Raw genomic sequence first — 15,906 nt, forward strand, 5'->3', positions numbered from 1 at the left:
AACTATCGGGGCATCTCCCTCCTCAGCATCGTCGGAAAGGCCTTTGCCCGTGTTGCCTTGGCACGCTTGCAGATCCTAGCCTCCCGCGTCTACCCAGAATCCCAGTGTGGATTTCGAGCCGGCAGGTCAACTGTAGACATGATCTTCTCACTACGTCAGCTGCAGGAGAAGTGTCGCGAGCAGCGGATGCCCCTCTACATTGCCTTCATAGACCTGACGAAGGCGTTTGACATGGTTAGTCGGAGTGGACTCTTCAGACTCCTGCAGAAGATCGGCTGCCCCCCACGTCTGCTTGCTGTCATTATGTCGTTCCACGAGAACATGCACAGCACAGTGTGCTTCAATGGCGCAACATCTGAAGCATTCCCAGTCGTTAGCGGAGTCAAACAAGGCTGTGTCCTTGCACCGACGCTCTTTGCCATCTTCTTCTCCATGCTTCTCCAGTACGCATTCAAGGACTGCAGCGAGGGAGTGTACATCCATACCAGGGCTGACGGCAAGCTGTTCAACATCGCCCGTCTCCGTGCTAAGACTAAAGTCATAGAGGTACTCATCCGTGAATTGCTCTTTGCCGACGATGCAGCCTTGTCACCACACACGGAAGATGGACTTCAGCAGCTGGTATGCTGCCTCTCCCATGCATGTAAGGAATTTGGACTGTCCATCAGTTTGAAGAAAACAAATGTCATGGCACAGGACACAGACTCCCCTCCCTCTGTCTCCATCGATGGGTACAATTTGGAAGTTGTCGAGAACTTCACATACCTCGGGTCTAACATCTCCAGCTCACTCTCCATTGATTCTGAGGTGGGCGGCAGGATTGCCAAGGCAGCAGCAGTGATGGCCAGACTTAACCAGAGGGTCTGGAACAACCCCAACCTCACAGAGAAGACCAAACTGCGTGTCTACCAAGCGTGCGTGCTCAGCTCACTTCTCTACAGCAGCGAAACATGGACCACCTATGCAAGACACGAGAGGAAACTCAACAGCTTCCACCTGAGATGTCTGCGGCGCATTCTGCACATCCAGTGGCAGGACAAAGTACCCAACACAGAGGTTCTAGAGCGCGCCAACATGAACAGCATGTTCTCCATACTCAGCGAGAGGCGCCTTCGCTGGCTCGGCCATGTCAAGAGAATGGACTTAGGTCGCATTCCCAAGGACCTGTTATATGGGGAGTTAGCAGAAGGTGCACGACCAACTGGACGACCACATCTGCGCTACGAAGATGTTTGCAAGAAGGATATGAAGACAGCAAACATCAATGTCAACGACTGGGAGAGCTGTGCAAACAACCGTTCCAGCTGGCGTCTAGCTGTCAGGCAGGGAGTTCAAAACGCAGAGGAAAAGAGAAGAATAAAGCAAGCTGAAAAGAGAGCTAAAAAGAAGGATAAGCAAAAGCGTACTTTGGAGCTATGCCATCGTCTCTCGTAGACGGACGGATGCCAAGAACATATCAGAAGCAATGTATACATAATATAAACAGAATCACGGTGAACTTAGCTCTGAAGTTGCATACAGAACATTAAAATTAATTTCCTGCTGAAGCGATACAAAAAACACAAACTAAAGCAGAAACTAGTAATGAGTTGAAACTACTACGTCGCTAAAAAGAAGTGTCGTAACTACCAGATCAGTGCAAGTGTCGTATGAGAAACACGTGGCCCTATATAAACTTATGAACAAAGCTTAGTTAATAATACTTTCAAAGCTGAATAAACTAAGCACAATTATCAAGCAGCACTTCAGAATTTCGCTAATAAGAACTCTGTAGCGGATGCTGGAAGTGAATAAATGCTAAGGTACGCTAGATCGTAATAATCTTGTACAAGGTCAACGATAGCGTGGTGGAACGATGGTCTTATAAAACGAAGACCCGACAAGTTACAGATCACTCTAAATTGGCAGAAATTTAAAATAAAACGCACAACCTGCAGTGCATCGATATAACCGCAAAATAAATCCAAAATTAACGTTGGATGGGCCCACAGGAACACAAAAACGGGCTGGATTGTCGGTGGCTACAGAGAAGCTAAAAACTGGCGACAACTGGTGGTATCTAGGGGAGGTAATGGACAAGATTTACTGCCCTTTGTCTTTCTAAAAATAGAGAGGATAATACGTTTTTCGTCTTTTAGTAGGGCTGGATTCACCAGGTAGCAGGCTAATATTCCTAATATAATGTGATTTTGGAACGTATCTGAAGGAGAAATGCAATTATTTCAGGCATTCTTCATGGCCTGCAGGCTTGGATGTTCGTCATAGGTTAGGTGACTTTTGCCCATGTCATCAGCTACATTAATGAAGAAATCATTGAAGATCTCTGCTACACAGGCCTGATCATAGAATAATCTTATCATTTTCATAAAAGAGTGAGCTTTTATGATAAATTATTATTAATCAAAAGCTTGTAAATAAGCCATTCATTAAATATTATATTTATTTGCTTTTTATCTAATAATGTGTGATCATATTCTTTGAATAAATGGTCTATAGAGTTTATTTTATATAAAATACTGAGGTTTTATTAACCAGACATGCAGCCTCACTTGTGATGCTTTAATAACAGAGACATAAAACAGTATTCTAAAGATTAGATTCACTCAAATGATTTTCCAAGTTGAAAAATCATTATATACATGTATTTAAGTAGCCTTTGCATGACCATCATTTATCTTACTTCAAATGTCAAAATGTAGAAACAACCAGCTAAGCATAAGAAGACTGAACTATGCTTACATGGTATAATTAGTCCAATACATGAACGTGAATCCGTGCCAAAAACTACACTCAATAAACAAGAAGAAAAATTTGGCATAGGAACAATATAAATGACACAGAGTACATAAACATTATAGATTATCATTCATAATTCTTATGAACTTGTACTACAATTACAAGAGCATCTTGTTCTTTAATTGTTTCTTGAAACAAAGCTTGTACTTCTACGTAAAACAATTTTATTCATGTGACTGGATGTGATTTTTTTAATTTTTCATTAATATAAACAACTCTCTTAATTTGTGCACTCCTACACACACATATACAGATGTATTCCCATAATTACATTATCTCTCTGTCTCTGTCTCTCTCATAAGTTTATAAAAATTATACTACTTTATAAAACCCTCAGTGAACTGAAAAGTTCTCAAAATAATAAAATTGAAAACATTTTTCAGTTTTGAGTGGTTTCACTTTATAAAGTTGCATGATTCTAATTTAAACAGTACCTTAAGACACAGCATTTCAACAAGTGCACTGATGCATACCTATTGAGATGCATCTCCTCACAAAGTTTCATGATTCCACGTATAATGGTATGCAAAACAGGAGGCAAAACAAAAACCAATGTACTCATGATCCAAAGAAACTTAACATAATCCAGGAAAATGTCTAATGTAGGCCACCCTTTTTTGTTGTAAGGATGTGGTACTAATAGATATGCATACAATCATCTGGTTTGATGATTCTACCATGAAAAAAGCTTGAGACTGAGCCCAAGCCAGTGTTGGATAAAATATGGATCTCAGTGAACTACATTTGTGATGAGTGTGTAGAACTTATCAAGATACATCCCCATAACAATTTTCATGAATCTAGGAATAACTGTTACAGTATATATACAAGGTGCAAACAAAACTTTTAGGTCAAATACGCAAAATTATAACCAAAGCCAATAAATTGCAAAATGTAGGTGACAATGACCTTCCTTTGTTGTAAGGGTGTGGTCAGTGGCATACCAACTGCCCAAGCAACCCTCGCAACTTGGGAGGGAGGGTGCAAAATTCCCATCAAGCAAACTGCTTTATTTGAGAGTTGGCAGGGGATGAAATATCTTGCTATGCTACTGGGTACAGTACTAACAGGAGCATACAATCAAATTTGATGATTCTAGCACGAATAGAGATTGAAAAATAAACTTAAAACAAAATATTTAACCAAAGCCAGTCAAGCAAGAAACACGAATCACAGAAACCTACTTTGGATATGGGTGTATTACTTATCAAGATGTATCATCTCAACAAGTTGTAGGATTTCAGACAACAAGGACCAACATAATGTTGAAAACATTTACCAATATTTGCAAACGTTTTGCATTTGAAAGTATCCTCTTTTGTTTAAATTGATAGGAAAAGAGAATAGGCGGAAGTATCCATTACTTTGTTCATCTGTAGCTTGTTGTTGTTGTTGTGGGGTTTAACGCCATTTTTCAGCACAAGATAGGCTATACATGACAGCCAGTATCAATGGTGGAGGAAGAACCCAGGAAAACCCGGGAAAGAACCACCGACCCATGAGAAGCTACTGGCAAGCTTTATCACATACCCACATTGGCCGATCCTGAGACTCGAACCTACACAAAGGTGAGATGGCAGTGATTCGTAACAGTGAGCGCTTTAGACCAGTCAGCCACTCGGGGCCCCTTTGCAGCTTGAGTGTCAGTAGATGTTCACAGGTGCCAATTCCTTTCGTGCAACTGTTCATGCAGTACTCAAAAAAAAATATTAAGCTTGAAACACAAGATCCAAGAGCAGTTTCTCAAGTATTTCATGTATACAGCCTGTTGATAAATGTACACAATAGATATACTAAAAATTAGCAGTATACGTTGTATTTGTATATGCATAGAACTTGACCACATGAAAAACAAATTATTCCCCAGACTTGAAAAATAATTTACAAAATTGAATGGTTCCAGGTACCAAAGTATTTATAGCATGCAAAAAAATCTGAGCTTAATGCAAAAACTTATTTAAGAATGTACAGCTAATGTTCATCTATTTACAGTACATTAGCCACCTTAGCCCCTTCCCCCACCATTCCCAGTTGGTACAATCCGACCCTCTTGAAAACTGTCTACCTGGAAGGACTGGTTGAGATGCAGTGAGATTGTACATATGTAAATGCTTTATATGTGCATATGCCAATGCCAATACAATGGGCAGTACATTAGCTCTTTTCTGCACCATAGGTGAGCTAAAATCTGTATAGTTTTCTTTTATAGACTGCACTGCTCAAAGTAATTAACCTTACTTTTAGCATGGGGCAGTCAAGTTTGTAGCAATTTAGATTTTGTGTTCTGATTTTTGAAAATGGATTTTTCTACTGCATATTCTAGTCAAAGTCTACACAAAACCATATCCTGATACTGCACCTGAAAAATATTTATAATGGTAACATTTTTTAAATATCTTTAAAAATAATTAATTACCTTCCTTATATAACAAAAAGTTATTAAGCACAATCAAATTCTGACTCAAGTTCTGAGTCAAGCAGTGACACTGAAACTTAATCAACATTTTCCCAGTGTAAACTGGATAAGTTTGTGGAATATGAAAAGGTGTGAGGGAATATGACATGACATGAACAAATGAAGTTTGTGGAATATTACATAATGTGTGGGGATGTGACATGACATGATAAACAAATGAAGATTGTGGAATATGACATGATGTGTGGGTATGTGACATGACATGATAAACTAATGAAGATTGTGGAATATGACATGATGTGTGAGGATGTGACATGACATGATGAACAAATGAAGTTTGTGGAATATGATACGATGTTATAGAATATGACAAGACATGGTCAACAAATGAAGTTTGTGGAATATGACGTGTGGGGATGTGATATGACATGACATGACATGATAAACAAATGAAGTTTGTGTAACATGACGAGGTGAGGGGATGAAACATGATATGACATGACGAAAAGACATTGGCAACACGTTAAAGTCTAAGATTTCTTCTGGTGGTAAACTTTCAAAAAGCTTCTTAATGGTAGCTGACATAAAAACCTCTGCCTTGCAAGGGAATTAACACTGAAGAAAACCTGACATAAAAATGACAAGAACAGAGGGTACCAGATACATCTTGTGCTTGAGCCTTCAACATATAAGCTTTGTTTTATTTTTTCCATTTTTACACTACATGATAATGCAGGTTCACTGTTACACTGTTTCAATCTCCAATACTCACAATGTCAGTAATCTGTAAGGTAGGGTGTATGTTTGGATGAAGAAAAAGTTTTAAAAAATTCCAACATAGACAATCCACTGAAGTGCCTTTCATGTCAACAAAATTTCACTATGGTTCTATGACAACTCAAAATCTCTCTATGAAACATTCTTAAAAATGATTAGGAATCTATTCTTTAAAAACTATGAGAAACAAATCCTTTTTAGATGAAAATTTATCTCTACAAGCTTAATCGTTTTAGAACATGATGTATCTGTAATAAAACCTCCAATATGTAATTAGCATGTGGATGTTCTGGATGTAAACAACAATGTGATTCTAAAAAATCCGTTTTCATCAACCATTTTTAAAATATAAAGAATCAAACAAGAAATAAATTTTCAGCAGCAATTGGGTACAGAGGCTCCAAGGTTTAACTGCCTACAATATCTGTTACTGATATTTGTGCAAATAAAATTTAAAACAACCACTATACTGCTTACATCATCTCTGGGACTTAGTACAAAGGAAAGTTCCTAAAACTACTCAAAAGTCCATTTCTATCATCAATAAATTCATGCTGTGGTATCCATGAATCACGTATCCTTGTAATTATCCTTTACCTGTAGCTAATGGAAGACAACTCTCAAAAGTATGGAAAATTACAAGTCCTTGACATTATCAAATGAAATTTATAGTCTGAGAAACAATTTAAAAAACATTTTGCCTGCTTTACTCTTTATGTTCATGTGTGTCAATCTTACACATCAAAAAACTGCCATATATGAGAATATATGACTTTAAAGCCATATGGGTTTTCATTTTTCCCATTTTGTTGAGAGTTCAAACAGCAAAATAGCACTATTGCTGACAGAGAGTGCATTCAAATAGCATTATTGATGAGAGTGAGTTCAAACAGCAATAATGTTGAAAGTTCAAACAGGAATATTGATGAGTAAGTTCAAACAGCATTATTGTTGAGAGTTCAAATAACAATACTGATGAGAGTTCAAAAAGCAATATTGATGAGAGTTCAAAAAGCAATACTGGTGAAAAATAGTTCACAAAGCAAGTATTGCTGAAAAAAGTGAGTTCAAATTGTAATACTGCTAACAGAGGGACATGGCTGACAGACAGAGAATTAAAATAGCAATATTAAAAAGCTGTCTAGATTACTTTTACAATGGAACACTGATTATTTTTTTAATAAGATATATATTTACTTTTATCCAAGGATGTGTACAAGTACAGAAAATATCTGATTTGGAGTCAGTTGTTTATCAACAAGCAGCCTTTATGGATGTTGTTGGACAAGTGGACTGAAATTAATATTCTGCCCACTCAGTTCCTTCAAGGACACCCTTTCTCTCTTGGTTTTGATGGGTAGGCAAAGTCTGAAACAACTATGACTGTACTGTAACAGTTGTTAATCCTCAGAAGGTTTGACTTTTTCTCCAAATAGTATTGTATGTGCATTGTAATTAATTCTGGTAAAAAGATATTTTTCACTTAATTTTTTTTTTATTTTTAGACTTACCCATCAAATTTATCATAAATCGATATCTCTTATAAGTGTTTTAAAATCATTTTTGTGCATCTGAGCAATGTTCATAAACATTTAAAACAAAATGAAAGACATGAAACAAAATTTGTTTAGGTCCCACAATAGATTTCTGCAATGATACACGTGATGTTTCACGTATATGGACTTGCTTATATATTTTCAAGTTTATTTATGCATATGATACTATTATGATAAATATCAATTAGATGACATATATATATATATATATATATATATATATATATATATATATATATATATATATCCATCCTGATACAACATGGCTTGTGATACCCAGCTCTAGAAACAAAATGTGTAACTATCATAGAATTTTTTTTCATACCAAACAAGTTTCCCTTTCTAACAGAAAATTTCTACATCCCAAAGTACATCTTAAATCCATGTTTGTTGGCAACTGGTGAAAGACCATTGCAACAAGAATCTGTCCTTGCACTTTAAGTAATGGTGAATATATTCGGGAACAAAAGGTGACGTCATTATTTTGTTGTATGGAACACTTTCATTTCAAGACAAACCTATGGTGCCAGTTTTATGACAAGTGAAATGCACTGACTCTACAATTAATCAGTTCATTAATTCTTGACAATAAGTCAGTTCTGGCATCTGCTGCATTGCAATGTAATTGCAAACACACCCTGGAAAGTAGGTCACACTGACTTGATTCATCCCAAGATGCACCCACAGTGCAAGTTTAAAGTCAGTAGGTGATGTAATATAGAAGTCACAGCTTGGTCAGAAAGGAGAGAAATGATTTTTAAGCCATTTTAAATGTTCTGCGACACTAGTTTAAAAAACCAGTTATCCCATAGCTTCAGTACAAGTTTGTAGAAATAGGTGTACTAATATAGGCATTCTGTCCCAAACTGGATGAATGAATAAATGGATGCACATATTCAAGAGTGACACAAACAGAGGGATGGAGAAAATGAAAATGGGCTGTTCCATTTAAACATATGGTACCCAGGGAAGGCAGATTTTTTAAAATATATGCCAGGATATTTTGATTTCACAGAGTTCATATTAAAATGATAAGGAAATTCTAAATTGCATCTGTGGGTGAGAACCCCACTTTAAACGTGCCTTCTCTGGGTCCCATGTATGTTTTAATGGAACAGCTCTAATACATACCTACCCCAGAAGAGTAAAAAATAAATTCATGAAACAAATTTGATAATCAATGTCTTTATCTTCTATATGAAAATGTACAACTATAAATACAGTATATTGCACTCAATGTCATATATCTTCAACAAAATATTTGTCACAAATTATATGACAATATGACAAATGGTAAAGGCAGAAAAATGAATTGAAATATTAGTTGTTGATGTTGTTGTGAGGTTTTAACACCATTTTTCAGCACACGATATGCTATGCATGGCAGCCAGTATTAATGGTGGAGGAAGAACCTGGGAAAACCCCAGGAAGAACCACCGACCCACGAGAAGCTACTCGCAAGCTTTTTCACATATCCACATTGGCTGAATCCTAGACTTGAACCCACGCAGACAGAGGTGAGATGGCAGTGATCAGTAATGGACAGCACTTCAGACCACTCAGTGAAATATCAATTGTTCAAAAAAAAAGGATTTCTCAATTACAAATAAGCCATGTCTGCTCTTTCAACTGTATGAAAAGGATAATTTTATTTTTCTACTGAAATAATAAGAAAATTGTTCCTCCAATTTTTATTTCTTTGGTCTGTACAGATATATGTTTTAAAGGTTTCAGATTTATCAATGTTGTGATTAGATGCTCTCCCAACCACTCTCAATCTTTCTCTCTCACACACAATTAAAACATATAATACATATTAATGGACTTACAGGTTATCTTTTTAACTCACTGTACATGGGAAATTATTTTCATTTACACTCAGGATGAGGGTTGGAGAAAAATGTTTCTCATTACTTCAGATTGAATCCAAGCACATCTGATTCATAAAGACTTTCATATTGCTTGATGCTATGACCTGCACACGAGCAAATGGATGAATATTGGAAATCTTGTTTTGTTTTGCTAGATTTTTTCTACCAGGCTCCTCTTTTCTCCAAATCGTAAAATTATCCTACTTTTTCCAAATGTTCATCTATCCATGTGCCATTTGTACAGTTCTGCTTTAGATCTAACAAGTGGAAGTCGAAAAATCAGACACAAACTCCAGGCCCTGAAACTGTTAAGGTTTTACTTAATAAAGAATCTGGTCTAAAAGAATCCACTTTTTCTGCAGTACTTTATAATGCAAGTCAAACTTCTACATTAATTAGGATCACTGTAAAGCTACCTATTTCCTTTATTCCTTAATACCAATCACTTGGAATATTATGAATATGGCAATGTCAGACCCAGAAACAAGGATACTGCCTAATGGCACAAAAATGTTTACTGTATTTACCACATATATTGGGACATGTTTAAATTGCCCCATGCCCCCCCCCCGCCCGACTGCACGTTGCAATAGAAAACAAAATGCTTATTTGATAATAAAATGAAAGAAACCTTGTATTATTATCATTTATTCCTCTTTTTTTAATCATGAGTATTAAAGAATAAAATATATCCACAAACTCCGTATATGTAGCGTAGGCATCCATACTGTAGCATGTATCACTCATGTCCAATAACACACAACACATTATTCATTGACATGAACATTGAGAAACAGCTCATGTTTGGTTGTACTAAAAGGTTTGAATATGTTATCTGACTGAAAACTGTATCCAACAAAATTGTAGATGTGAAGGAAATAATTAACGAACTGCCTGAAGATAACTGCCATGCATGCATGACACATTGTTCGGTGCAAAATAACCAAGACTGAATTATATTCAGGTCAACTACATGACAGTATCTTGCAAATAAAAAAATTTATTTGAAAATTTGAAAATATATTCACTTGAGTGAAAATGACAAAATTTTTGCTAGCTTTGGTTACAAAAAGTATCATTAAAGCAAGTTATTGCTGTGTATACTATTTACCCGCAGACATCAATGCTTGTTTTTGTTAGTTATAACTACAGACGCCAAGCAAATTGAAGCCCAGCTGGTAAATAAACACAACTGGAAGTGAGCAGTAAACTCATTGTTTGAACTTACCAACAGGACATCAAATACAAAGGTTATTTTAATAACAAAGCAAGCTGACCTCAGAAGCCAACTTTGGATACTTTAAGCCGATTTTTTTAAATAAGATATTTATACAATGGTTATTTTATTACCAAGCATGCCAACCTTGGAAGCAGACTTCGGATTCTTTTAAAAGTGCTGATCTTTTAGGCATATACAAAGTTGGCCGAGATATGGAAGCTAATTTATTCACAGGAATTGAAACAATGGAACAATTTTTAAAGTGACACAATATAGTGCTTTGTACATGGACATCGACGACCCAGCATCGCCCAGAAGATTTGGAGAAAATAAAATCTTTTGATGAATTCATGAAGGCCAGAAGAGAAGATGATTTTGTCAACAATATGATTATTAACATGAATGAAATTCGAGTGTACATTGATTTCATTCCTGGATGGAATGATAAGATGGGAGTTAAAAGTGTGAGAATTAGCAGGACTGGTGCAGATTTGTAAAAATCTGATTTTAGTCCTCAAAATTTCCTCTTCAGGAGATGTGTTGCCTCTAACAATAACTTTTAATGGCATGAGAAAGCTAAAAAAATATCAATGTACCAAAAGAATGGATCATATGTGTGCAGTTGAAGGTTGTGTTGACGAGATGATGCTGCAGTGGATTAATGAATTTTATCTCAATCACACAATTTTATATACTTTAAAATAAAATTTCAGTTGGAGTACATTTTTTGACATGCAAATTTCAAATGGTTCAAAAGGTGTCCCACAACTTACAACTCGAAAAAAATGATGTGCCAAAGAACATACACTGAACAAAAAAATTACTTTAAAAATTAATTTATGGTGTCCCAATATGTAAGGTAAATACTGTAATTTTGGATTACTGAGTAAAAACAAACAATTGCAAGCAAACATCTATAATTGTTCTCAAAGACTTTGCTATCAGAATGTGACAAAGCTGGTAAATTGTAATGTCCACTGAGGTATCATATTACATTCAATGTTGTTGGTAATTTGCTATCAGGATTTGTGTGTGTGTGCATGTGTGATTTGAATATTAATGTAGCTTTAAAAAAAATTCAGTCATATCACTATGATGTCTGCAGTGTGGCAGTTTATAGTGAAGTCTAGCATTGGGGCATCATGCCACAGACATGTAACATCATGTCCCACCAAGTGACATTATCCTGACACCAGGCCAACTAGTCCTAACACTAACCTCTTAATGCTGAGTGCCTAACAAGGCAGATGCTAGTACCATTTTTATAAGTCTTTGGTATGACATGGCCAGTGTTTGAACCCATGACCCCCCGCAACAAAAGCAGACGCTCTAAACACTTATGCATCTGGAACAGTGCTATCAGAATGGTAAAAAGCTGGTAAATATCATTGTCAACTGCAGTATGCATATTACGGTCAATGCAGTTGGTAACACTATAACCTATACATAATATATCTCTAATATTATACTTTTGCATATTTTTTCATCCTAAAAAATATGAATAGTTTTGAATAACATTATACATTCAACATAATTACTAAAATGTACAATATACTTTCCATAATAATCTAAATTTGTAACGAATATTTACCACAATGCTTGCCTTTTTAATAGTTGCCTTTATACTCATTATCTACAACATGTATTTTAAACATCCAATATTAATCCAGAGGAGAAAAAAAATAATACATCTTTCTTAAGAAGGAAATTCAAACTTTCTGACTCAAGAATTCATGGCCAATAATTTCACACATAAAATTCATTCCTACCCAGGCTACAAAAATTAAATGGACTAATAAAATATTTCAATTGTATTTATATGCCAGAAATGGGATATTTTCTTTCTTCTTTCTTCTACCAGAAGCATAATGAATTATGAATATTGCTCACACACCAGATGATGGATAGCACCACATTGCTCATTATCTTGGCACTGGTAAAGAGGAAATAGTAATACAATTTTGATCATAAACATATCTGTATCCTCTCTTATCCAAATTTTTACACCACAAATGATGCTCTAAATTTATTTTTAAGAAAAATTTACACACTAATAACCTTAATAAAAACTCCATATTTAAACATTTTTAAATTCCAAAACAATAAAGAGGCTAAATTATGCCAACAAGATTTCAAACAATTTTCTACTGTATGTCTTCCACTAAAGATTTACTGTAAGATGTGATTCTCCCCAAAAACTGATATACATTTAAAAAATAGAATCAGAATATACATGATAAAATAGATAAAAATAAACTGATTGAATTTTTCTGGCTACTACGAAACAGTCATCACAAAAGCTGTAGTCCTTTATCTTTATCAAACTTGTAGTGAGCTCGGCGCCATGTAAGTCCATCACCCTCTGGCAAATGTGATGATGGTAAGAGAACATGCCTAATAAAAGACCTGAAATACGAAAATAACAAGGAGTGACAATTAAACAAGTATTGTAAAACTGTAATCACAGCAGCACTAATGTGTTTTTGACAAGGATTGTAAAGCGCATGGTAATCATCTTCAAGTTCCAAAAACAACACCTGAAATGCAAAAGAGCACATTAAATGTACATCTTGTGATCAAAACAGCACATGAGATGCTTATATCTTAATCAAAAGAGTGCTTAAGATTCACATCTCTTGACCAAATGAGCACCAGAAATGTATATTTGGTGATCAAAAGACCACCTGAAATGCATAGCTCTGGATCAAAAAAGCATCTGATATGCATTTCTCTTGATCAACAGTGTACAATAGATGTACATCTCTTAAATCAAAAGAGCATCTGAAATGCATATCTCTTGATCAAAAGAGCATTTGAAATGCATATCTCTTAATCAAAAGAGCACTTGAAATGCATATCTCTTAATCAAAAGGGATTTTGAAATGCATATCTCTTGATCAAAAGAGCACTTGAAATGCATATCTCTTGATCAAAAGAGCATCTGAAATGCATATCTCTTGATCAAAAGAGCACTTGAAATGCATATCTATTGATCAAAAGAGCATTTGAAATGCATATCTATTAATCAAAAGAGTACCTGAACCGCATATCTTTTAATCAAACAAGTACATGAAATGCATATTTCTTGATCAAATGAGCCCTTGAAATTCACATCTCTTGATTAAAATCAATATCTCTTAAACAAAAGAACACTTGAAATGCATATCTCTTAATTAGAAGAGCACCTGAAATGCATATCTCTTGATCAAGAGTATTTGAAATGCATATCACATTATCAAAAGAGTATTTGAAATGCATATCACATGATCAAAAGAGCACCTGAAATACACTTTTCTTGATCAAAAGATCACTGACATACATATCTCTTGGTCTAAATGACTTTAAATCAGAGGTCTCGCTAGGATTTTAAAACTAGGAGTCCAGGACTCCCATTTTGGTAAAGATAGGGAGTCCCACCATCAAAAGTTGCAGTCCCTTCTTTCCTACAGAATCAACACAGACGTGAGTGCATCTATTTTTAGATGGAGAGGTTTTCGTAATGTAATCACTCACTATAATATAACTTCATTACAACAGTCCATTGACAGGATCACAAATTTATGGTTTATTTATTTGTATACATATTTGTAGTAATTTTAGGCAAATAAATAGTATCTGATTTGCTGTTTTTTCCCATATTTTCACAAATACGTGTCAAGTCAGAAAACAGATTAGACCTTAAAGCACATCTCGCGAATTCCACAATATAGCATTGTCCCATATGTTTCTGACCTACATAATTTGCATTTTAATGTTAAATCTTGAATAAAATAATACCTAGGCTTTGGTTTCAATGATTTGTATATTTTTTCTGAATATATTTGCCCGATGATTTAAGAAAAGAGACAATCTAATAAACTGGTACATCCCAGACTGAGCAAAGTCCGCCATTATTTCCCGTTAGGCCTACTGGTTCACTTACAGTTTCAAACTAATTTTATAACAAAAAAGTGTATAAAAGGCAGTTAATATATATCCAGATCACCGATTCTGATCTTAAGACACAAGTCTGTATGCTTTATCATCAAAGGATAGCATGCAGGAAATTGATAGCTGCTACCTTACTCGGAAAAGGGTTAATGGTCAATCAGCTATGAAAACATAATGCTTGTCAATGGGCAAGAGTCTGTCTGTCAACGTAACGGATATAAAAACTAGGCCTAGCTACTGATGCCTTGATGAATACATTTCGCTACAACACTAGAACTAACCAGGCTAAGGCGAGGGGCATTTTAAAAAAATATGGTATGGTCGGTCAATGTACCTCTTAAATAATCACAGGGCGAAGTCATTTTCGCTTTCCTAACTGAAGAAGGCAAAGTTTACAATTTTAGGTGACTTGTCACCCACTTACAACTGGCATTTTGTCTAAGTCTCAACATGTCTTGATTCTGAGGTCACGTGCACTGCTTATTCCGCTACATTCAGAAATGAACACAATAATGAAAGCTAAAGTTGTTTATTTGAAGTACTTTTATAAATGACCACATATGTACCTCTCTGGGTCTTTCTACCTCTGAATTCAATCACTGTAAATATCAGTACAATTTCCCACCCAGCTGCCAGTCAAAGCCTTTGAACTTGCCGCCCAGCTATTGCATCATGTTCTTTTTGATGTACTCTTACAAAATGGTAACATGTATGTACATCAAGGGGTCTTTCAGTCACTGAATTCTGTCATTGTAAATATCAGCACAGCTAACTGATCAACACATTTTCCCACAAAGCAGGTGGCAGAAGCAGGACTGGCAAGTCTTTGAATTTTGCGGCACACCTATTACATGCGTACGAAGGACTCCCGCCTCAGTGATTTTCTGCATCCCAGATCAAAAATTGGTGTCCAAAAACGTGTAATTAAGCGTTTCTGAGATCTCTGTTTAAATGCATGTCTTGGGGTAAAGTGCACTTAAATTTTACATTGATTATGTCCAATAATAACGATAATAATAATTACTGAAAAATATAGGCGACACATAAGAAATTTCCTTCAATTTTATATATCACTACTGCTTTTATCCTTTTTTCTTCCTAACTTTCTTATTTTTTTTCTTCTTCTTCTTGTGCCATTCATGTACACCATGTGTTTACCAGTTCATTTGATGAACCATGAACAACAAACTACTCCCATGACATTGTGTCAATACTCCCAAGATGATGTGTCAATAATGGAATTTTAAACACATTAAATTGCTGTCATTCAGAAAACTAATACACTATGTAATCCTGTGATCAATGAGCATTTAAAAAAATATTTGCAAATTAAAATGATGA

General features: G+C 35.4%; 1 protein-coding gene across 1 annotated transcript in view; it reads right to left on the minus strand.

Moving 5' to 3' along the window:
- Window positions 1-8,714: 8,714 nt before the first annotated feature.
- Window positions 8,715-15,906, minus strand: part of LOC149795197 (palmitoyltransferase ZDHHC16-like) — a 52,649-nt gene continuing 45,457 nt past the window's right edge. The window contains exon 9 of the mRNA XM_089964934.1: window positions 8,715-13,041. Within this exon, the coding sequence (XP_089821060.1) occupies window positions 12,927-13,041 (115 nt within the window). The 3' untranslated portion in view covers window positions 8,715-12,926. The remainder of the gene's footprint in view (window positions 13,042-15,906) is intronic.

This window comes from Sinohyriopsis cumingii, chromosome 7, assembly GCF_028554795.1.
Source record: "Sinohyriopsis cumingii isolate HCF-2022 chromosome 7, ASM2855479v2, whole genome shotgun sequence".
NCBI lineage: Eukaryota > Metazoa > Mollusca > Bivalvia > Unionida > Unionidae > Sinohyriopsis > Sinohyriopsis cumingii.